Source organism: Lepisosteus platostomus, chromosome 15 (genome assembly GCF_059453375.1).
Source record: "Lepisosteus platostomus isolate fLepPlt1 chromosome 15, fLepPlt1.hap1, whole genome shotgun sequence".
NCBI classification, from domain to species: Eukaryota; Metazoa; Chordata; class Actinopteri; order Semionotiformes; family Lepisosteidae; genus Lepisosteus; species Lepisosteus platostomus.
Genome location: NC_142625.1, coordinates 23,341,227 through 23,364,628, shown reverse-complemented (window position 1 = coordinate 23,364,628; position 23,402 = coordinate 23,341,227). Strand labels below are relative to the sequence as shown.

At 39.3% G+C, this 23,402-nt stretch overlaps 1 protein-coding gene across 1 annotated transcript in view; it reads right to left on the bottom strand.

The window, feature by feature from the left end:
* Nucleotides 1-1,075: 1,075 nt before the first annotated feature.
* Nucleotides 1,076-23,402, bottom strand: part of xkr7b (XK, Kell blood group complex subunit-related family, member 7b) — an 85,051-nt gene continuing 62,724 nt past the window's right edge. Inside the window, exons 2-3 of the mRNA XM_088607677.1 lie at nt 20,025-20,224; nt 1,076-10,166 (exon numbers count right to left, since the gene is read on the bottom strand). Of these exons, the coding sequence (XP_088463803.1) occupies nt 9,223-10,166; nt 20,025-20,224 (1,144 nt within the window). The 3' untranslated portion in view covers nt 1,076-9,222. The remainder of the gene's footprint in view (nt 10,167-20,024; nt 20,225-23,402) is intronic.

The window sequence follows — 23,402 nt, the reverse complement described above, 5'->3', positions numbered from 1 at the left end:
AGCCACCTTGGAGTCTGATCTTGTCAGGTAACAGAAGATACAGTGTGCAAAGCTGGGCCTGGCCAGATCAGCACTGGGATGAGGAGACCTCAGAGAAATACGAGGTTACTGCTGTCAGTGGTGTTCGTGACCTGGTAGGTGGTATTCTTACCTTTGGAGCAAAAGTTCCAAATCCAGTGCCTCACTATTGTTACATGCAACACTGTATGAGGTACTGTCTCTTAGATGAGATTCTGACCACATGGAGCTACTTTGTAAGAGAAGGGGCATTAACCCTGGTGTTCTGGCTAAATTGCCCTCTGGGTTTGAATAATTTGACCTCCCTAAATTTTGCTGTTTACTTAATTGGGTAAAGCTATTTCTCACTTCTCCACCAGACCTGCTGTAGAGTGAGGCTGTGGGTATAGAACTGCTGCCATGAGTCACTCAGGTAGGTGCTACATTCCAGTGAGGGGTGAAGTGTGCTTCCCTATTTTTTTGGAATACTCTTTGTGATCCTTTGGGATGAAAACCTTTATACAAATTCTTATTGCTAATTATTTATTATTATTGGAAAGTTGCATTCAGCTGCTGGGACTATAACCTTTGCCTGGCAGGTTGACGTTGTCATTTAACTACTGCCTTGGTCAGAAAGAGCAACAAGAAATATGAAAATGTATGTAAACTTTTTACAGTATGTCCACTATGTAGTCGAAACTACAGGTTTTTTTTAATCTGTTTTAGTTTACAGGTGCAGTTGAAAATCCTTCATTTGCAATGTTATTCAGATATTCATTTAGAATAATAACCTAGTTTATACAACTATAGTTGTTTGTCAATTATATTGTTTTGAATATTATGTGCTAGTTCAGCCTTGTAAACTCTAGCAAAAGATTTCTGGTGGATGCAGTGTGGTTAGAAAGGGGGTGTCAATACTGTGTCTGCAATCCCTAAGATATTGATGGTGTTGTAGTTTTTTAAACTACATTCCTTCTTATTGGATATCTATCATCTGGTTCTAGAGGTGAGTTTATAGATCGATAATCCTTCGCCAATTTTCTTTGTTTAATCCAGAGAAAGAGATCAGTAATGATGATGGATTTTAAAACAATGTATTTGTTTCATTTTAAAGAATTCTAGCACGACACAATGTAGAAAATAACACAGAAATGTTTGAATTGCTGGCTATACAACAGCACTAATCTGCTTTTTTCTTTTTTTGTTTACTAGGAAATAAATAGAAAGACAAGGTTAAAAAGCTATACAAAAAATAACAGCTGAGGTAGATAAAAAATTACATAAAAAACAAATTCAAATTCATATAAATAAATCAATATATCCACATGGCACATTTACAATCAACCATATTTTTACAAACAGTGTTAGGAAGAATATATGAAAATGACAATGTGCCAACATACACCTTTTCATTTTGCCAGATACAATAGAGAAGTCAGAGCATCAAATGAGAGACCACACATCTGTAATAACCATGGGTTTGCTAAACATTTTTTTACGGCAATGAAACATTTCTCTGTTGCTTTTCATGCTGCAAGATACAAAAAAATATTTTCAAGGCATCATGAAAGCATACTATGTTGGATGTTATTTAAAAGTGAGAATGGAGATACAGAATAAACACATTTTGAAATGTTTTTATCACTGGAATTTGAGAATTTGAGAACAAAGAATTGCATTTTAAGTTGCCTTGACCAAATGTTAAAGTCAAAGGCCTAAGCAGGTTGTCACAACTAAATCTTTTGACTTATTAAGAATGCCTGCTGATTGATCATAAGCACAACTGTACATTTCGCAAAAGTTGAGGCAAGTTCACAGTGAGTCTTGACTACAGTACGCTTGTAAAGTATGTGACTTTAATTTGCAAATTTCTTATTTTTCAGCTCCTGTCAGCACTGCAGGCATCCCATTTTAAAAACCTGACCTTACAGTTTGTTATTTTTGAAAGCTTTACAGATAATCATTTAAAGAATAGGTTGTATGTTTTGCCAGTGGGCTTCAGCAAGAAAAACACAAAAAAGTAAACCTGTTATAATGGCAGAATGACAAATTATTTTGTTTGATATTATTTGCGGGGGAAAGAGAGTGTGAACCTTGGCAATGTCAGGTAATGGCTTTCCAAAATTTCACAGAGGGAGATTTACTTTGACGCTTGCTTTAGAAATGTCCGTCTCACCAGCTTTAGTGTAAATTACAGGCATGGTATCCTGTGAAATTTCTCGGAGTTTTGGGGTTGGAAGTCTTATAACAGTTGAATCTATTGCTACAGATTGGCTGTAAAAACGTACTTGTACAGTGACAGGTAATAAAAGCCATTAATAACTAGGAGCTTCTGAAGTTCTTGTGTTCTGAGAGAGGAAAATAATTTGCAATGATATGACTCTAACTGTATGTAGAAAAAAAGGCATATCTTTTATATTATAATTATATTCTACTTCATAAATTATTGCCTTTTTCCTTCTGAAAACACAAAGGTATAAAAATTTTATAACACAATTTATGTGCCACAAGAACGAGAGTGACATTATTGATTATTTATATAATACTTAGGTGTCCTAGGTCCTTCCCCAATAACCCAGTTTCTACTGATATTTGCTCTATTTGAGCTCTCAGTTTGATCTAAATTATGTAACTGAACTGATTAAGAGGTTAAGATGCCTCTTATTAACTTTATTGGATAGTTGTTTTTTGAACTTGCAGGACACTGAAGACTGGAGTTCATCCTCTTTAAAAATGATCCGAGACTGTGTTTCTGTGTCCAGAAGAGGGCGCTCTTTAATGGCTTTTCTCATAACCTTGAGAGGGGAGTGGTGGAAGCTCAAGCAATGAGGACAAGGTCACAGGAGAGGATTACATCTGTGCCACCACTAGAGGCTTTCCCACTGCTCCCCTCAGCTCACTTTTCGTGCAGATAGGTTTTCTGAACCGCTCGTTACCTTGTTTTAAACACGTCAAGGTTTATTCCATGCCAAAAAGAAAGGAGAAGAGACACAAAGCTTCGGGTGTGAAGTCTTCATCAGATCTTCCATATCTAAGTCCACAGTTGAAATATTGTGTCTCTTCTCTTCTTTTCAGCATGGAATAAACCTTTACATGTTCCTTAGCAGCCTACGCATGCTGACGCAGCTCCCTGCTTGTTTTAAACATGCCCACTGTGAAATATAGAATCCTACCTACCACCTTCACTCCACCCCAACAACAAGGCTGTATTATGCTCTGCTTACTGTGCCTACTGTGCCTAGGCCCTGTGAAAACTAAAGAGCCCATGAAAGAAATGACCTTGTTTTTTACTTGTATGATAAAACCTTTAACAAAAAGTTTTTTTCTGGAATAAATATGTATATAGCAAGGATAAGCTATCCAAAAAATATTCAATGTCATTTTGACCACCCATTTACCAATAGAAATTGATACACTTATAAACATACCTCTACCAAATGGCCTAAGAAAGAGAAGTGCCTACAGGGCCTACAAGGGCATTAATCCGACCCTGCTCCACAGAACGTAATTGAAAATAGACCCGAAAATAGAAGACAAGTGTTCTTATCAGAGCCCTTTCTTCAAAGCACTGGACAATGAGAAAACCTGTTTGCTAACGGCTATATTTAAAATGTTTCAGCTTCCTTTTTAGCTCATTTAGCGCTGCACTCAAAAATGTTATTTCCTACATAAATGCACTGGTCGTTTTACTGAACACTTGTTTCTTTGCCACAAACTGAATTAAAGCTATTCTGAATAATACTGAAACCTGAACACACTAAAACTTGGATTCACAGCTGTGTCTATCCATGTAATGTCAATTGATTACGATTCATTTTTATTGAAAGATTATGCAGAAAAAAAATCAATTAGGCTGAAGTTAAAAATACAATTTAAGGACACTGGATGAGTTTTGTAGTGAAAAAGTAATTCTAAATAAAGCACTGGTATTGGAGGCATACATTATGTTCTTTATTAACACTGTATCAAAAAGGGGACATTTTTAATGTAATTTAACCTTTAAAACCTATATGTCTGGTAGTGTTTGTTTCTCATGCCTAAAGGATTCAGTTAGGCTATGGGTGAAGAATTGCTTGAACTCTGTAAGTTGAGTATTAGAACTATCAATCATCAAGATATTTATTGCATATGTGTAATATGAAGGATAATTATATTATTATTATTTTATATAGTCTTTTTCATGGTAAGAACAAATACCTTAGAAGTGATCACAGACGTAATAACACAGATTATGGGCATTAAAGATGAACTGACAACATTTTTGATTTGAAAAAATTAAACACCTTTGTGCTTCATCTCCATCTTTTGACCTTCACGTTTCCGAATAAACCTGTTGAGGTTCTTTAAACTGATTTCATCATGCATTTCCACACAATAGTTTTTGCGTCTTGTTCTCGAAGTGGGTGTGATTTTTCTGACAAGTGAAGCCTGAGCTTCCCCATGCGCAAGCAGGATGTTTGGTTAAAATCACAATGCTACGCGAGTAAGCAAGAGACCGGCCAGTGTTCTATTCTCTGTGGAACGAACGTCTCGTTCCTTCGACTGACATTTGGAAAGAGAGGTGTTAACCTTTCCACACAAAACCCGTTAGCTCACCCATGGTTACGCATAAGCACCTTATAGTTCAGCAGTAGAAAACAAACAGACTGCTAGGCTTTACAGTTGCAAAAGAAAAAAAAAACAGGAAAGGATATACACTTTAATTTGCATGCATGCATCTTCACAAATTGTCCTTATGTATTCTGGACCAACATTTGAAACACACCCAGCTTTTCCACCAGCTGTTGTTCGTAGATGACAGTAGCTCAGGTTGTCCCACCTCCCACAGTATTAAGAAATTGGCACAACTTGTACGTGGCAATAGCAGTGAGAGATGGGTCAGTTTCATTACGTAGCTGTGATTGTAACACATCCACTCCCTTCTCATATCACTCGATAATCGGAACACCGAGTTGGTAAATTATAATACACAAGTTTCTGAACAAAACACAGTCCTTACCCAAAGCTTGCCTTTGAGAGGGGAGCTATGCCTGTATTACCTAGGCAACCAGAACCTGTAACATTAGAATATTTTCGATTGCTTGTTTAAAGCATGTTTCAAGAGAGAATACCTCTCAGGCACTGACAATCGTTTATACAAATTTGCTATTTAAATGCATTGAAAGTACAGGATATTTAATCAGGACAAATACAAACATCTACAGAACTCTTTCATAGCTTTGGGTAGCTTTTCTGAAGTAAAATGCAATATCTTTGTTTTTTAGTTTGAATCTTAGCTCACTATTGTTTTCTTTAGAGGTCTGGCCTTGTGTGTGACGCAACAAGACACAATTCCTCATAAATGTTTCACTCAGACAGTGGGACCCATTCTGCATGCGATCAACAGCCACGCTATCTTGGGAAAATCGTTTTTCCTGAACTTATATCCTTTATCCTTGAGGAACTCTTGCGAAATGTTCACTATTTTGTGTGGCAAACTTCCAATTTGTGAGACCAGGACAAGATTACATTTTTTTTTGCAAAGCCTGAAAGAAAGGAAAGCAAAAAGTACGAATTCAACTGCTGAAAATTAGAGGCAGAAATGTGCTTTGTCCATTCGCTTGTATTTAACAAAGTATTTTACCCCTGCATGTTCAGTAGAAAGCATTTCAAAACACATTCAGGCAGAGCAGTTTCAAACAAATCTGTGAACAAAGACATGTCAAAGAATGAAACGCCAAGACAACAACAGGCAAACAAACAAACAAACAAACAAACAAACAAACAAACAAACAAACAAACAAACAAATAAATGGCTCTAGAAATTGTAAGACATTTCTACCAGAAACAAATGGCATCATACATGTCATTTAACAAATGCAATCACCTGACAGCATTCAACAGTGGAGAGCTGTGTAGTGTGTGGGAAACCAAAACTTGCCTGTAAGTACATACTGGCTAAATTCAGAATGTTATTAATAGCCAATCATGTAGAGCATTATTGGACAAAAACTTCAGCTGAATGCAATCCCATTATTCTAAGAGTTATTCATTTTGCCTGGTGAGAAGTCATAGCAAGGTGAAAAGAAATATTCAACATGTTTTTATGGTTACCATTACAATGCCTTTACTGGTTCAGAACTATGAATTGACATAATGGGATCTGAAGGACTGAATAGTGTTTTTTCCACAAAGTCAGCTTGGATCAGGAACATTCAACTTACACCCTTTTCAGCCCTCTTCAACACATCCAGCTTGAGAAAATAGTTTTTTAGAAAACCAGCACCTTAAAAGTTATAGCTATCCTGCTAATTTATGAATTAAATAATGGCAATGCTAGTTGCAGGAGCATTCTGCTATAGAATGAACTGGAAAGGCCAGAGATGTAATGGCCATGTTATGATGATAATCATAGCACATCTCTGCCAGACCACATTTTAGTAAACTTAGTGATTCCTTAAGGAACATTAAGAATAAGGTCACACTTAAAGGAAAGAAAAAAGTTTTCATTTAAATGTGATAAATCAAAAGTGATATTTGTTGTGACTCTAGTCATTAACCACTGTTCGGCTGCAATTTACATAATGCCGTAATTTCAGACTGACACCTTGGTTGCCAACAGAAACAGACTAGATATTATAAACCACTTTAGCCATTCCTTGCCATGTACTGTAAATACATCTCTAGAGACTTAAATATAATTTCATGATGATGTAAAAAAATGGTTTGCAATAGGTATTTTTTTACAGAAGTCTCATTTTGGCCTGTCATTAATATACAGACTTAAAAAATATATTTGGCATGGAAAGACACTACACGATGCAGCTCCCTCTCTCACCCCTCAAAAAAAGAAAAGATCTAAAATGATTATTTCCCTCTTTTTGGTTAATTTTTAGTTGTTCCAGTCTTACTGTCAAGTTATGAAATAAGATCAGACATCTTACACAAATTCAGACACAAATGTGTGTGAAAGTCATTTCTTTTAAAATGTAGCTTGATTAATTAGTATACATCTGGTTTGGATGAAACCCAAGAGAATATAATGGTTCCCAGTTTGGTCTGTGAGCCTACAGGGCACACTGCAGCTCTGCAGGCTTTGACGCAGTTGGGCATCTTTCTCTGCATCAGCACCAGGTTGTATTAGCACCCAGAAAGATTGACCACTTTGCCATCTGACCTGGAATTTCTGTGCTGTCAGGTTGTGAGGCACATTTGCAAAACATTCTGGGAAAATTGTAGAAAAGTATGCTCACCAACCCTTAATCATGGTTGGAAATTATGCTCTTCGAGTAATGGGTTCATGCTTTTCAAGGGAGTCTGATTATAATTACACTAAACCATCTTAGAACCAATCCATAGTGGACCAACAATTATAGTCCATTTATTAGTTGTCCTGTATGTTAGTAGAGACTTTCACATGTTCAGCACCAGTGTAACCAATATATATTTATGGAAACGGGTTTTCTTTTTTAAATAATCAAAACAGGGTTTTTCTCCTTCAGGTTGGTTAATACTGCTCAGGCTAAATGAAACAATTGTGAATCCTATAATGAGATGTCTTTCATTCAGCAGCACACAGTGTTCAACAGAACAGTTATCAATCCAGATCCAACCAGGCCTGTAGTGAACCAACACTCAACTCACACTGTGGGATGCTGTCTCATACATGATCAGTTCTTTAAAAAATGTACCAGTTATCAGTATTATTCCATCATTATTAATAATATTAGAACTTTCATCATCAACACCATGATTATTATTTATGTCTTTGTTTCATTGTAATTATTTAGATTTACTGTACATATATTTTTTTGCAGTGAATAGCAACAGTCTGGCCATGACCAGCAATTGACAGAGTAAGGCTTGACTGTACTGTTGGCTTAAGTGGTGCTTTAACCAGACTCACAGTTAGCACCAATGTTAACTCATTGATACTGAGGACTCCCCTTCCCCCTCTCCCCTGTCTTGTTCCATAAAGCTACTGGCCTCTTCCTGCATGGGAGTTGGATTCACCATTGTGGACCTGCCGCATAGTGGCATTCCCCATTGCCTCACCAGCGACAAATACAGTATGACCCTTTCGCAATATGTTGAGAAGTCGGGGCAAATAATTCTAAGCTGGTTTCTCATACGGTAAAGACAGAGGAACCGAAATCTTGCGAGTCAAAAAAGAAAGCAAAATACGATGTCTTCCCCTTCTTTGTTTGGTCTCGGTTTGCTTCAGCTGATGCTACAGACAGGATTGATTGACAAGACTGTGTGTAAAAGATTCTACTTTTAAATAGAGCAACATCCCATTTTTATGCATTTCAAATTTGAAAGATTAAGTGATACAAAAACATTGCAGACTTTCCACTCATTTCTAGCACCTACTGCTGTGAGACAAACGTCTTCCCATGCTCTTATTGTCTTTTCATTAGTGTTGATAACGGGAGCTAAGGGAAGATTATATGTAGGGTCGACATTTATTATAGCAGAAAATGTCATAAAAGCAGTTCCAGACAATCTATCAATTCACTTTAAATAATCACAAATAAAAAAGATTTTCACAAGCTAGTCATTGTTTTTAAGGCTGTTATCCTCAGCCATTTTGCTACTGTATTTTAGCCATCTACACTTTGATCACAGCTTTTTGTTTTTGAATAAGGATATACCATTTATAATATGCTTTTTTCATTAACTGACATTACAATGGTTTGGCCCAAACTGTAAACTTTTAGTTAACAAACAATTGGATTGTATCAGTCACAAACTCTACAATAACCCGAAAGTAAGGCAGACATATAAACTTGGTTATAAAAAATAAGTTACAAGACATGGCCACTGAGAAAAAAAAAGACAAGTCTGCAAACCATTACCATACCGAAGCAAACCAACCTACAACCCTTTGCATATTAATAATGCAGTGCTACCAAGTCAACTCAACAAAGACGCGCGGGCTTCATGTCAAACGCTGCTGAACTGCAAAAGAATTCTTTTTCTGCTACAGCCAGTAAAGAAAAACATACAGTATACAAATCTGACTGGCACCCTCTTCTGCAGCAGTTTCTTCAGATTGCTTTTGCACACTCTCTGGCCTTATTGTTGTCTGCAAATGTGCCCAATGTGCCTTTGATACGGTACGCTGGCGTTAAGCCTGTGAGGTCAACAGCCCCTGACCCTCGTCTGCGTATTAACTTCCGGGTTATCCTTCCTTGTAAAGGATGGGGTGCCTCTCATCAGGTCTTAGACCTCAGTGAAGACTGGTTACACTGTGGTCTCGTACTCCATCACTTCCTTGGGCGCACTGATACTTCTGTACTGCAATCGGGGCGTAACAGGAGAAGTGGATTCCAGCGCGAGGATAGTCTTGCGGAGCCTCCTGTCAATGAAATGGGCATCCCAGGCTGGGTACCGCTTTCTGGGCAAGTCTATCCTAATGACTGGCCCTTCTGTCCGGGGGGTGCGAGGAACTGGAGTAGGAGGCACACAAGGCCTCACTTGGAAAACGGGCAGACAGCTTTCTCTGTCTCCTGGTACCAGTTCCCTGTCCACACCCATAGTCCTCTGCAGGGGCCTGGGGGGGCTTGTGACAACATCAGGGGGTGCTGCACAAGGTTCTGGCCCTTCCTCTTCCACGCAGCCCCACTGCGACCCAAATATCGGTCCATTCGGGTGCAGGAGGCAGTAGTAGATGAACATGAAGAACATTCCAAGAGCGAAGCTGCAGACCACCACACAAACTATGATTAAGGCGCAGAAGTCTGTGGTCTGCGGACCCCGGTAGAGATACCAGAGCACCGTCAAGGCAGCGTTTTCAGAGAGGGTGATGAAGTAGTAGATTAACATACGGTAGCGGCTCCGCCCTTCCTTCACATTGAACCAGCAGAAGATGTAGATGATGCCCACCACCATGTTGTAGATGATCTCCTCCCATTTGGACATGCAGAAGTCTGTCTCACCCTGGATAATCCAGAAGGTCATGATGCACCAGTGGGTGACGATGAAGATGCCAAAGTAGAGCTGGAACACAGAGGCAAAGAGAGCGAAAGCGATGGTTCGGGCCCCGATGGTGAAGAGGTGCCACAGCATCTGAATGATGACGGCCTTATAGGACATGGCCATCTTGTCCTCACGGGAATCGCGGAGGACCTTCTGGTAGGAGGCAATCATCCATGCCAGCGAGACCAGAGAGGCCGAGGCTGACAGGCCTACATCGGGGGAAGAAGAAAAAGTGTGAACTCCCCTGGAACTGCCTTTTCACATTCATACGACTATCATCTAGGTAGCTTAAATGCACTTCAGCTCGAAATGATCCATTGGATCGAAAAATCGTTTTGTTTACTAGTTATTGTCAGCAAATACATGTGATTCCTGTGATTCCTTAGTCCTGGGTCAAAACATCAGTCTGTGTTTTAAGGTGTAAGCAGCACACACTACATTTTTAATACAAAAGGTTAATGTTAACAGCATATGCAATATTCCTGATTTAAAAAGACTTTTTGGCACAGATACTGATATTATTCCCTTCAGCAGGATGAGCTTACTTGCAGTATTTAGCAGAATTAAAAACTTTTCATTACAAATGACTTTTCATTACAATTCTAAAAAGTATTTGTATTTCAGACACATCCTGCTGTGGATTTGGAGAAACATTTAATCATCATTTTATTTTTTCCTACAGAAAAATACTGCAAAATAGTAAACATTTAATAGGAAAACTAGACTATTTCTCTTTTACATAATGTGATCTCTGTTGTTCTTCTTTGTTTGGAGGGACATTAATATCAAGAAAACTGTCCATTACCAACATATTTTATTGGACACAGTTATCAGGGCTAGGTTCACACTGTGCTTGAGACAACCCCATGGTGAGCTACAGTGACTGCTAGGCTCCATAATAGTTAAATATTCAAGAGCTTTTGAGGCTTAACATCTGTCCCTTTCACACAAAAATATTATCCTTTTAAAATCTACAGTGTTTTTTTATTGGTACTCTTTAGTGTCATTATGCCTGAAGTAAATGCGATGGAAATACTGTATATTGTGTTTTCCCAACTTCAGATGATGGCATGATGAACTTTAACCATTTTTGTTTATTTCTGCTCAAACCTTGAATTATCTGAAACATTAAAAAATTTAATTTATAATGCATGCATTTATATGTCAAAATACAGTATATTCTGCATGCAATATTTTATAATGTATATAGCGTGCAGGAATATTGACTACACAAAGACAATGCACAATTAGCATAACCCACACTGTAAGAGACCATTTATGGACATCTGAAGTTTTAAGCTCATGACTGTTCTTTCTGCACAGCAAACAGACAGATCTCACTAGTTTTACATTTGCGGCTCATGATGAGAGGGCTGGAGAGAGCTGAAAGCAGATGTCTTGAGGTCAAATTTACAGCTGGTGCAGGCATTGCAACAGAAGAGCAGGTGGTGTTTTAGGTTTGGTTCCTCCATGGTTTCTAGATAACGGCCCAGTAGTAAAGAAGAAGCAGAGTAGACAATTGAGTCCACCTGAGTGCACAAGCATTTCAGTCCAGCAGAGGTCACCCAAGATTGTTTCCCATCTGCCTGATGTGATCATACTGTATCTGGATCCCTTGTGTTGACGGCTACCCAATACCCCTGCAGCATGATGCGATATGTAAGTCAGCAGAACTTCATAAAAATGTTCAACATGAAAAAGCCAACATGCGGATCTGATAAAATAGCAACAGCACAGTGATACTGGAACTAGTGGCACTATTTCTCTGTTAAGGTTAAAGCGAGGAGCTCACTAAGTATACTAAGACCCAATGGTACTATTTGTAAGAATAGGGGCGTAAACCCCCATGTCCTGGATAAATTCTGTTTTGGACTTCCACAACTTGTTGGTGTAAATGATGCTGACACATTTTTACATCTTCTAGGCAAATTGAGGAAGCACTTAAATAGACAAAAAATGTTAGGATGCATATTTGAAAGTGTAGAATGTAAATCAAGGGATGCTATGCAAAATTTTAGTAGGGGCAAGTGAGCTGTCATTTAGAATATTGTGTGCAATTTTGGACATTGTGTTATGGAAAAGATTCTCCTGCTCTGCAAGCAGTCTAGGGAAGATCAACCAGACACATTCTGTGGTTTAAGATGTCCTACACTGACAGGCTGAAGGAAATTCATTTTTGAAATGAGCTCAAGAAATTTAATCTTGAAGAGAGAGAGGATTATGAGGGGTCCTAATACAAGTATTCAAAATCCTCAAAGGCACTGACAAAGTCAACTCAGCTGATTGTTTTCAAACACAAATAAGAGGACATAAAAGGAAAGGGTGACGGAATGCATTTAAGACGGAAAACAGGATGCCTTTCTTTGCACAAAGGTTTGTGGGAACAAGCCACCCAGCCATGTCATAGAATTTGGTACTTTGGCTTCTTTAAATAAATGGTTGGATGAAAGTTACAGTATGCAACCTAGCGTCCCTAAAAGTTTCATCTTAATTTAATTGGAGAAGACATTTCTCACCTCCCTACTTGATATACTGTGCAGTGGGGCTGCCAGCACACTGGTAGTGGATGAACCAGGTTCTACATTTAAAGTATTTTTGGGATGAAAAGCACTACTGAAACACAATCAACCTATACTGTTACAACAATGATTATTTTCACTGCTAATACTCCTGTCTCCTTCTGTTATTAGCGTTAGTAATAATTTAAAATGAATAACACAGTTATTTAGTACCCTTCTTCAAGGAATTTGTAGTACATTTGATTTATTAAATTAAAAAAAAAAATTAGGAACATTGATATATTAAGATCTATAATACTGCATGTTTCTTGTTGAGTTGAATGCATTTGTTTCAGGACTATTAATATTAAAAATTCAATAGAAAATATTTTCAGTCGGATCAAACATTGATCAAAGTGCACTAACTGCACATAGACAAAAGCTAAATAAGTTATTTGTGAATGCCACAGACTTAAACCAGACTGAAATGCTAGATGTAAACTGTTGTCACTGCCTTGCTCCACTCTACAAGTCACATCAGAGATAGCTCTGATTGCAGGAGTGATGTACCTCAGACAGGCAACACTGCATGGCAAGCTGTAGAGATCACTGTTGCATGACATGCTGAGGACATCATAGCTAATGACAGGGCTTAGGACATAACTTTCAAGTGAAGCCAATTCTTTTAACTAGTTGAGTGAATAGGGACTTAACATTGGTAAACAGTGACACTTTCAAGATTAATGCCGTGAAATCACACATTGTTACTAAGCATTTAGTGTTTGCCAACATTGTCTGTGAGAAGCCTTTTTTGTTTTCCAAAGCTGTTAAATTACTCTGCAGTAATTTCTGATCCAAATCTGATTGAGCTTGGTATCCCTAGCAAAAAAGAGCGAGGCAAAAAACTCTTCTTTCTAAATTTGACTGGTCAAACTGCTGAGTGTTTTACTGAATTTAAAGTCATCATAAATATTTTATCCAGTTCCTTTCTCCCATCCATTTGGAGGAAAGCCAGATTAAGGAACATCTTAATTAGCTGCCTGGCTGAAAGCATTAGTCAATACTTCAAACTCTTTGGCTACAGTTTCGACCGAAGTGTGTTCAAGCCACGGGGACAGTACGCATGACAATCTTAATTGAATCTAACATCAGAGGGAACAGATCACACTAGCATAAAAAAATACAGGAAATGCAATCACCCACTAGGTTTAATCTGCAGCACAATTACTTTCTTACCTGCATTTAATGTTCAAACTCAGAATTTAACTGGTGGATAGAAGTGGGAGTTTGAAGAGGGAAGAGAAGGGTGATTTTTAAAAAATCTCTTACAGTAAAAGGAGAAATTTGGCATGCCATGCAGTCTGCTTATGCCTAGAAAAAAGTGGAGGTGTAACGTCCATACATATTGACTTTTTCATGAATGAAGCACTGGGAGGATGTACAAAAACAATCCAGCGTATTTTTTTAATTTCAAAAGGGATAATGTTCCTGGAATGGAGTGAAAAAAGTCTGGATGGATGAGACAAGAATTTAGTTGTCAGCACTTTCAGATGTGAATAGGAAACTAGAATAAAAAATAAAGAGAAAAATACATCTTAAGGAGTCTCTGTTCTTTCAGCAACTCCTAAGGTCCAACACTGACCCATTTAGATCGAAGTAAGCTGTACACGAGTCTTCTAATGCATTGCAAAATATGAGTACAGAAATCAAATTTAAAAAATCAGACATTCAGCCCTTACTTACCACAGAATTTAACTAGCATGTTGAGGTGGTACAGTTTATTCTAGAAGTGAATGTTCTGACCTCCAGTAACACTCACTTTAGCCCACTACTTTGTGCCATTTTTTTGTATGTAGTTGCTTGGCGGTTCCTGTTTACTGGTGAGTGTTTAATAATAATATTGATTTTATTTTTAACCCAGTCTGAGCAATTTTCACCCCTTGCAGAAGACCATGACTTCAAAGAGAAGTCTATGAGCTCTATAGTTTGATAGTCTTGAGGGAAATTTAGCCTAAAAGCTGGAAAGTACTGAGTTAGCAGTACTAACCCTAGGCTGCAGTCTAGACAAGACTGTCGAGGCTGCAGTCTTGTCCCTTAAGGAAGGTGCTTGTGGCAATGGTCAGTACGTCAATCAAGACAAGCCCTGGGAATGGCAGTGTCTGCAGAAAATTACCGGGCAAATCGAACCTGCGGATACGTGTAATGTGACAACCCGCAGATATTTGCAGGGGCCTAAATCAAAGAAAACTGGGAGAGAAACATTCCTCTATGAGATGAGCCATTGAACAATGTCTCTTAAACAGGTCTTTAGGTATCTGAAAGCTGTACTGTAAATGGACTCTGGGTTTTATCTAACAGTTTTTTAGCTTTTTCACAAACTTGATCTAAATTTGTTTCTCCCAGAATTCATTGCACCCCTTCCTGCATCCCAAGATCACCCTTACAGCAGCTCCTTGACTCATCCCACCTCGTGAGTCTCTTGGTCCTGCAGCACAGAGGGGTTAAAGCTAAAAAATGCTTCTCAAAGTATTCAGATGCTGAGACGCTTAATACTAGAGGTAGTTTGAAGCTGAATAATCCAAAAGTTTCGGTTTTAAGTGCATTCTTTTAAGCTGGTATCCCATAGCTTAGTGGTGATGTGGTTTGGGTTAGCAAGACAACTGCACAGCTACTGAAACAGAACTGACATCTTTTCCCTTCAGGAGAAATGGAGGTTAGATATGAGAAAACAAACGGAGATGTGCACAAAGACCATTTTAGACATTGCATGTCTGTTCTGAAAGGGGAAAGGTTGGTCGAACCCAAGACTAGCGTTTCACAACATACAAACTGCACAGCTCAAAGGGATAGGTAGAGGGAGCTGTCTGAACACTGGAGAGGGTAGAGAGAGTGGGCAGTGTGGCACTTCTTTTCAGAAATAAATGGAATTGACTTTGAAGCCCCCTTCTGAGCCTTATTTCCCTTTATTTAATATTCGGAACCTGTTACATGGTATCCCTGCCTGGGACCTGTTACATAATTAATACCCTAAGAATTAGTCTGTTGCTTTCAGAACATTGCTAAAAATGTTAATTACCAGAGCTTCTAAGTGTGGCGATTTCTTGTTGAGAGTTTCAATATTCTTTGCTTTTAAAGCCGAGGTTTGCCATCAATAAAGGTGGAATACATTTTGTACGCAGAGCCACAACTTTCAAACCATGCATCTCTGCTTAGAAATGGGCATCAGGGTTACAGGCATCAGTGTCTACCCTAATGAAGACTGACTGTGCATTTTTTTTTTTAGTTTAGGAGACCATTTCAGATTCTGAGCAGAGAAGGGGAGTAATATTTCATGAACTCATTATAGAGATGAAATGTGCTTTCATGGCATACAAAGGTTTCTGTCAGACCTTCCTGATGGGTTCAGTTTTGTTTACAATTACAGCTGGGGGTGAGCGGATTGCAGAAAAAAGCGGATATACACCATTCAGCCTAAAAAAGGCGGTAATTGCTAAACAACACAAAAAATAAAATGACACAGAAAAGAACACCCTGTCAAAGCATTTGTCGATTCAATGTAGATCCCTAAAATACTGTTAAGGTTAATGGGTTCTTAGCTTACATTATAGATCATAACATAAAGCTTCCATGACTCTCAAGAAGGAGTAACATTGAAAGGATTTTTTCGTTCAATGGCACAGGCTTAAGACATGAGAGGAAGCAATGTTCCACCTTAGCTGAACTGTCAGCTTGCATGTGCCTAGACTGATGTTACTTCTGTTGAAGTCAACAATGACTTAAATGCAGAAGATAATACATATATGCTATGATGGATGGCAGACCTGATTATAAGTGACATGCAATGAATTTAGACTTATAAAGTATCTAGGCACATAATTAAATTGTAAAGCGCAAAAAAAAAGACAAGCAATAAAAATACATGGGCACAATCGTCAGCATTGCTGCCTCACAGTGATGCAGCCCTGGGTTCAGTGTTATTTGCATGGAGTTTGTACTGTATGTAAGTTATGCTGGGAGATAAGCTGGCTTCCGGGAAAATATACATATACCATTACGTCTTTGCAATTCTTTTTATTCTTCACCCTCTTCTTGGCTTTTGCCAAGGAATCTCAGAGCAGAAAGCATTTGTCTCTGACTGTTTTTTTTTCGGTGTTAAAATGCCCATTACTAGTAAAACTCCCATGTCCAGCTTACAGATGGTCAGTAGATCCTACTGCTGGAACACCAGCTGTGAGCCAAACTCCTCCACTCCAGGCCCATGTGTGCAACAGCTCTACACACTGCAACAGGCTCTCTCTTCCATACTAGGGTTAAAAAGTGTGGAGTGTTCTTGGATAAAACAAGCTTTGTTAACACATTTGAGGAGTATTGCAACTTGTTGTATAAAGTGCCATTGGCAACCACTAAACTGCAGTGTTTAGCCAGTTTTGAAAATCTCAAAAGGTATGTTTTGCAAACCATCCTCTCTAAAATGATACCATTCTCTGAAGATGAAGGAATTAAGTAAAGTAAACACTGTCGGGTGAACCTGTCTGAAAGCTCTATATCTGCAATCCAGCTCTGTTTCGGTTGATAGATGTATCCTTCCCAATTACTCATGCTGTATGCAAAATATGGAAATAGGGCATTTTATACAGTACGGTATACATTACCTGTCAGCATTGATTATTGTTGAATTGTCTGGATCTTAGAGACAATTGCCTTTGCATGAAATGGATTAGAGCACACTGTTTATAGATGAGAGTATTAACTGGGCTGTAGGTGGTCAGATGGCTCCTGGACAGGGAGCAGTTTAAACATTTTGGTTTTTAAAATGGCCTTACTCAAGCTTTGTATCCACCAAACCAACCCTGTCTTTCCTCTTCCACTATTGAGGAACATTTAACATGTTTTTAAACGGTGTCTAAATGCACAAATTCAGTGTGCTTATTAATGCTAATCAATATCTTTCATTTTTAGATTTAAGTTAAAACACGATTCTGAATGAAATTCATCTTTTCCTATAGGATGATGCTGTATTGCAGAGTTGGTCTTTTCTTACATTGCCCTAGCATTGCTTTTCTCTCAGTGATGAACAATGATAAATATTTTTGTGCAATCAGAGTACGCATGGAGGAAAAAGGAACACAGCCATGTCAATACCTGATTTATTATTCTGCTTACACATAAAGCAAAGGAGGGACATTTTTAGCCAAATTTCCTTTCTTTTGGTTTGCAAAGCAAATCTGCACCAAGTCTTGTTGCATTTATTCAACACAGCAAATGTTTGGTTTAACAACATTATTTTAGCTTCAAGTGTCTGATTTATGACTTATTTTTATTTTGGAAGAAAAGTGGTTACTGCCCTTGTTCCATTTCTATTCCTACTATAGAAGTGAGCAACATTGGTTAACAACTGGAAACACCTTTGGCAGTGAATAACATGAATTAATTGATGACTCTTTTTTTAAATCTGAAAACTGTAGCCAGAAACTTAAATGCAGAGTCACACATTGCATGGACAGGATGAAATGTATAAGAGAGAGGTTTCAGATGAAAGGACAACACAGTTAAAAATGCAAAATTATGCTGTCTTACCATCCTAGTATTTTCCAATAATAGAGACCTATTACTTGCCTTCCCCATTATTTCTTTGTAGATATATCTATTGCAGCTCTATAATAATTAAAGTTACTTTGCATTGTAATTATAGAGCCGTTAATTTACTGTTAGCAGGAAAATTGCTATTTACTTGGCTCAATCCATCTAGCAAATAATGCTTCTGTTGTCAAATAATGGTCCATTAAGACCTTAGGATAGTCCCTGCACTAATATTATCCTTAGAAATTAAAAATACCAGTACTGAACAACCTAATTTCAGCAATTTAAATCTTGGGCAGTTATTCTTTGAAGGTGTTCAAAAGATGCTTCAGTGCACAAATGCAAAATACAAACATAGTGCTGAATATTTTAGGGACTATATTTAGATTGTTAAAATTTATCATGTCTGGCCTCGCACTTTGTACCAGCAGTGACCCTCTAGGAATAAATCAGTCACTAAAAAGAATGAGTGGAAGGATAATCTGAATGATTAAAAAACAAACCAACTGCATTGTAGTTATTGCCAACGTACTAAGAAAACTCCCTCCACTCTATATAGAAAGTAGGATGAAGGATTGTGTATTAAGCAGCTGTTTTAGAAGAAATGTAAGGTACCTTTACTGAGCACTGGAAAAGGTTTCGGCATTAGATTGACATTGGTATAAGCAGGTCTCAAAACAAGCAAACCAACAGTAGTTGTTACTTTGAAAAGCCCAGATTTAGTGAGGGCTCTCAAGCAGTTGAACCAGTCAATTTTATTGTGTGGATCCCAAGGGATATTATGGGCCTTGTAGTTCAGAGTTTGCTGGTTTGAAACTGGGCTATGCAATTACATGGCTAAAACTGGGATTCCCCACAGAAGCATGAAAGCAGCACACAACTAGTCCTCTGCTTGAGGTGGCCAGGATGGACAATTGCTAACTCACAGTGCCAGTGTGACCGACGCGGTTCTGCGCGGGCCCGTGCCGATTCGTCCCGCAACACCTGGGCGCAAACCCAGGTGTCCAGCGTAATGCAACAGGGAACCAGCCGAGTGAGCTAAAGGAGACCTCCCCAAGCCCAGGTGGCTGAGGTCCCTGCTATGCACAGGGAGGGCCATGACATCACCACGCCGAACTAGCTCCGCTACACCAGCGAGCTTGAGAACAGTCAATAGACAACACAGACCAGTGAAAACTTGCACAATCCACCTTATGGTGATTTAAGAACAAGAATGTAAGAACATAAGTTTACACATGACAAGGAGGCCAGCTGGCCCACATAGCAGAGAGTCCAACTGAAAAAAAGTTTGTGATTCTGAATGGGCGGAGAATGGATTTTGAAACATTTATCAAACATAACATAAACTCAAATGCAGAGCTAATTACAGTCAACCATAATCAAATGGATAGAAAAGCTAACCAACCTTATGCCTGGTGCACAAGGTGTTGCCGACAGTTACCCTAGTGCACAGCAATGCAGAACCATATGTTAAATACTATTATCTTCACATATTCTGGAGTATCTATTAGATTCGATTTTTTTCCCACTGCTTTCTTTCAATAATATAAGTTCTTTCGTGTATACATTTTTAACTTCACGGCTTCTCGTTTCTTGCTTCAAGGATGGCTTGAGCTGAGCCTTTTGGAACTGTCGGGTCTTTTCATTATTAATCGCCCATCCCCATGACTCTGCAGACACACCCACCTGTCAGAGGCTTCACATTTTGACATGCTGGAGGCTCCACAGTGCCTTACAGCAAAGTGAGTGCTCATCTTGATGAAGCTGCAAGTCTGCAATTTGTCAACAAGTCGGCTAACAGCCAGGAGGACCGGGCAGACTAATGTTCATCCCACCCTCGTAGTTGTCTGTGAATGGTGTATAGTGACACTGGTTCGAATCAATCATATCTCTGCCAGAGAGCTCTGCCTGCACTTTTCACTATCTGAGATGCCCCTCTCCCGAGAAGGGTGTTAAATGCACGGATGAAGAAACTCTCCCTGCTCTTACCCTGCAAGGGCTGGATCTCGTTGCCCTGAATCATGATGCTGAGCTGGAGGACCAGCTGGGGGGCGCTCTTCAGGAATGTCTCCAGCAGGCGCAGCATGTTGATGTCCGCGCTCTCGAACATCATCCGCCAGTAGAAGTGCTGCTGCTCGTGCTGGCCACGCCAGCGGCTCAGGACTCCGAGGTACAGGGAGTGCAGATACCTGGAAAAGAAGGCGTCCACTGTATTAGCCTTCCCCATAAACTCAACAGACATGAAAATGTAGACGCATTTCTCTTCCTTCATAAACTGTACAAAGTAGGCGTAATATAGCTCAGAACTGCAGATACCTCAATATACTATAAAGATCATTTTCAGCTATTTTCTTAAGTTGCTACTTGACCATTATTCATTTCCTGAAGGAAGCCAGTGAACAATGTGGCTGGGCAGCTTGGTCCATATTCTCACATCCCGGAGAGTAAAGAAGTGCCCCTCTTCTCAAGAAGAATGTGTTGTCTGTGTAATTACACAATCAGTAATGGTCAGAGGGGAGAGAGGCACCACAGGCAAGTAACGAAGTAGGGAGCATATATACCTTCCTCATGTGAGCCAGGGATGAGTGCATAGGGGACAGTTTAAATATAAGCTGTATGTCTTTGGGAAGTGTGATGAACCTGGAGCTGCTAACAAAAGCTCATGCAAACTAAGGCAGAACACACATATTCCACACAGACAGGTGCCTTTGGCTGGAATTGAGATCCTGGATCCATGAGGCAGCAATTCAAACTACCATGTCATCATGCCTCTAATTATACTTATCTTCCAAATTCTTTTAATGCCTGTGCCTTGATTGAATGCTTTCCCACAACGCAATTAAAGCCACCCGTAACTCCCTATCCTGCAGTCAGCAAGAATGACTTAACTCTGTCACGTTAACCAGCTTTAAAGTTTTCATGGATTGACATTAACTATAGCAACAGTATAATTCTCGGAAAATGAGGTCTTCATGAAAATTTCTACCAGCAGTGTTCGTCAGGCATGTCAAACAATGTTGCTATAGCAACAAAGAAGTTTGAGTCGCACGGGCAGCAGCAGAGTAATGACTGAGTAACAGATGAAGCCTTTGTTCTGTGATTTGAATTGAATGATGCTGCTGTGTTGTGACCACGCATTATCCAGGAGCACAATTAAAGAGCTGGTACAGAGCAGGGAAGATTTTTTAGATATTCAGTGGAGCATCAGTGTCGGTTTTGCTTAAGCAAAAGGGTTTTGAGCCATTTCGGGTTACAGAATAATTCATACGAGGCACCTCACAACATAACTGTCAAAAACGAGAGCTGCATAGAGCCAATGCAAAACGGGAGGAAAAGATCCTGAAAAGAACTGTGCACAAAACTTCACCTACTTCACCTATTCAACAGCTCTTGAGAGCTCCTGTAAGTTTGTTCTTCACATGCTGCTTCGTGGGCAAACAATGATTCATTCTGCCTTCAAGAGCACACAGATTTTTTTAACACTTTTCCAGCTTCAGGATGACTCTATTACCCGAAAGGCAGCAGTTGTTTTGCTAAGCATGAGGAGCACATCGACACACTGGCAGCAGTGCAGACAGATCTCTAACAAAATCACATGCCAGCCGGTCTCGGTGACCACTGCAGAGCCCACTTCTAGGGACATTGCACACTCTAGACTCTAACTACTGTTTAACCATTCCCAGCTTATACTGTAAGTGCCACCTCAGCTCTCACACAACTCGTAAAGTCTAATGACTCTACTATCCACAGATGGCTATACTCACAACCACACGTGCTGGCTAATAAAATCCATGGGCATTCTCTTGACTATGACTGAAGAAACGTCAGCTGGAAATGGGACTGCATGCCCAACTGAGGCTCCCTGTGAGAGCCCTGCTGTGTCATGATCCTTATGGTTTCACAAATTCACTGCCAGATTATTTATCCACCATGGGATAGAAGTAGGCAAAAAAAAACTCACAGTCAGTCAATCAGAGATTGAAAGCAAGCAAGGCCTAGAAGAGTCACATTCTCAGACACAAATTTCAGAATTACAAAGAAGTGTGAAATGTCTCGAAACACAGAACATGCTATAAGAGTATTTGCTCTCCTTCCTTGCTGGTGACGGACACCACACTATATTTGTAGGAGCTGTGTGCTTCTTGGTGGGTGGGAAAACGCAGAGGAAGTGCTGGCAGCTCTGCTGGGGCAAGATATCATCCTTTTCATGGGCTGAACACCTGTAGTCTCTGGCATCAGTCAACATGGGTCAATCGCTTTTGCTAGCTGAGCCGGTTTGGACCCCCCCCCCGTCAGAAATTCAACGCGCAAGTCAACATCCTGTAGTTGTGACTTTCTTATTCGCGACATGCATGAATGTTGAATGAATGTGGTCAGGACATTAAATAATCATTCTGCACCACTATGGACGTGATAGAAACTTGAAGTATCTTTCATGCATATGTTAAGTGTCTCAGCAATTCCAAACCTACTGAACCAATACTTAGCTTCCTTATTACAGTCCTGTAAGAAAATCAGACGGGTTGCGAGTGGGAGCTTACCCTCTGATATATTATGCCTGTCAGGTTGCTTGTACCTCACTGATCTGATGATCGCACCTCACTCTTTGTTGAAAGATTCCAAAGAATCAGCCTAATAACTGAACCTAGAAGTTAAATACGGATTTAAAACAGACAAGTGTTAAAAACAGAAAACATAAATGGGTTTCTACTTCTTTCAAGGCACTTGGGGACCGAAGACAAGCTTGAGGGACTGAATCCAGGTTCAAGCATTCCTGTATATAGGTACATCTAATGACACATTCATCAGTGCAGGGGTGGATAATTAATAATTCATCTTTAACATTTAGTTCAAATGTAATAGTAACTTCCTGTTAGGGCCTACTGGGAGTATAAATCATTCCTGGCTGATGAATGCAGTCTGACTGCTATATGCTTTCTGTCTTCTGATTAGTTTTATCACTGCCTTCAAGAGTGTCTTGCAATGACAGCCTACGGCACAAGTAATAACTGAGCCATTCACATACTTGTCATTTATTCTTTGGAGTAATTAGCACTTACTATCCCCAGAGGTGCCAGTTGTGAAGGACTGCGTCTGCTTCCTTCACTATCAAAGTGTTCCTTAGTTGCTCGTACTAAGAGATCCTCACGTGACAGGGAGAATCAAAGCCCAGAGAGGTAAATCTATATCACCGTTTTTGAAAATCAATGTGCTCCTTGTCATAGCAAATGGCATAATTTATGGCTTACTGCCACCTGTGGGCAATATCATTCACCGAATAATAAAAAATAAGCTCTAAAACTATTGTCTCAACATTCGAGTGTACCAGCTGAGTGTAAGATGGTGAAACAGTCTTGTGCTAAAATA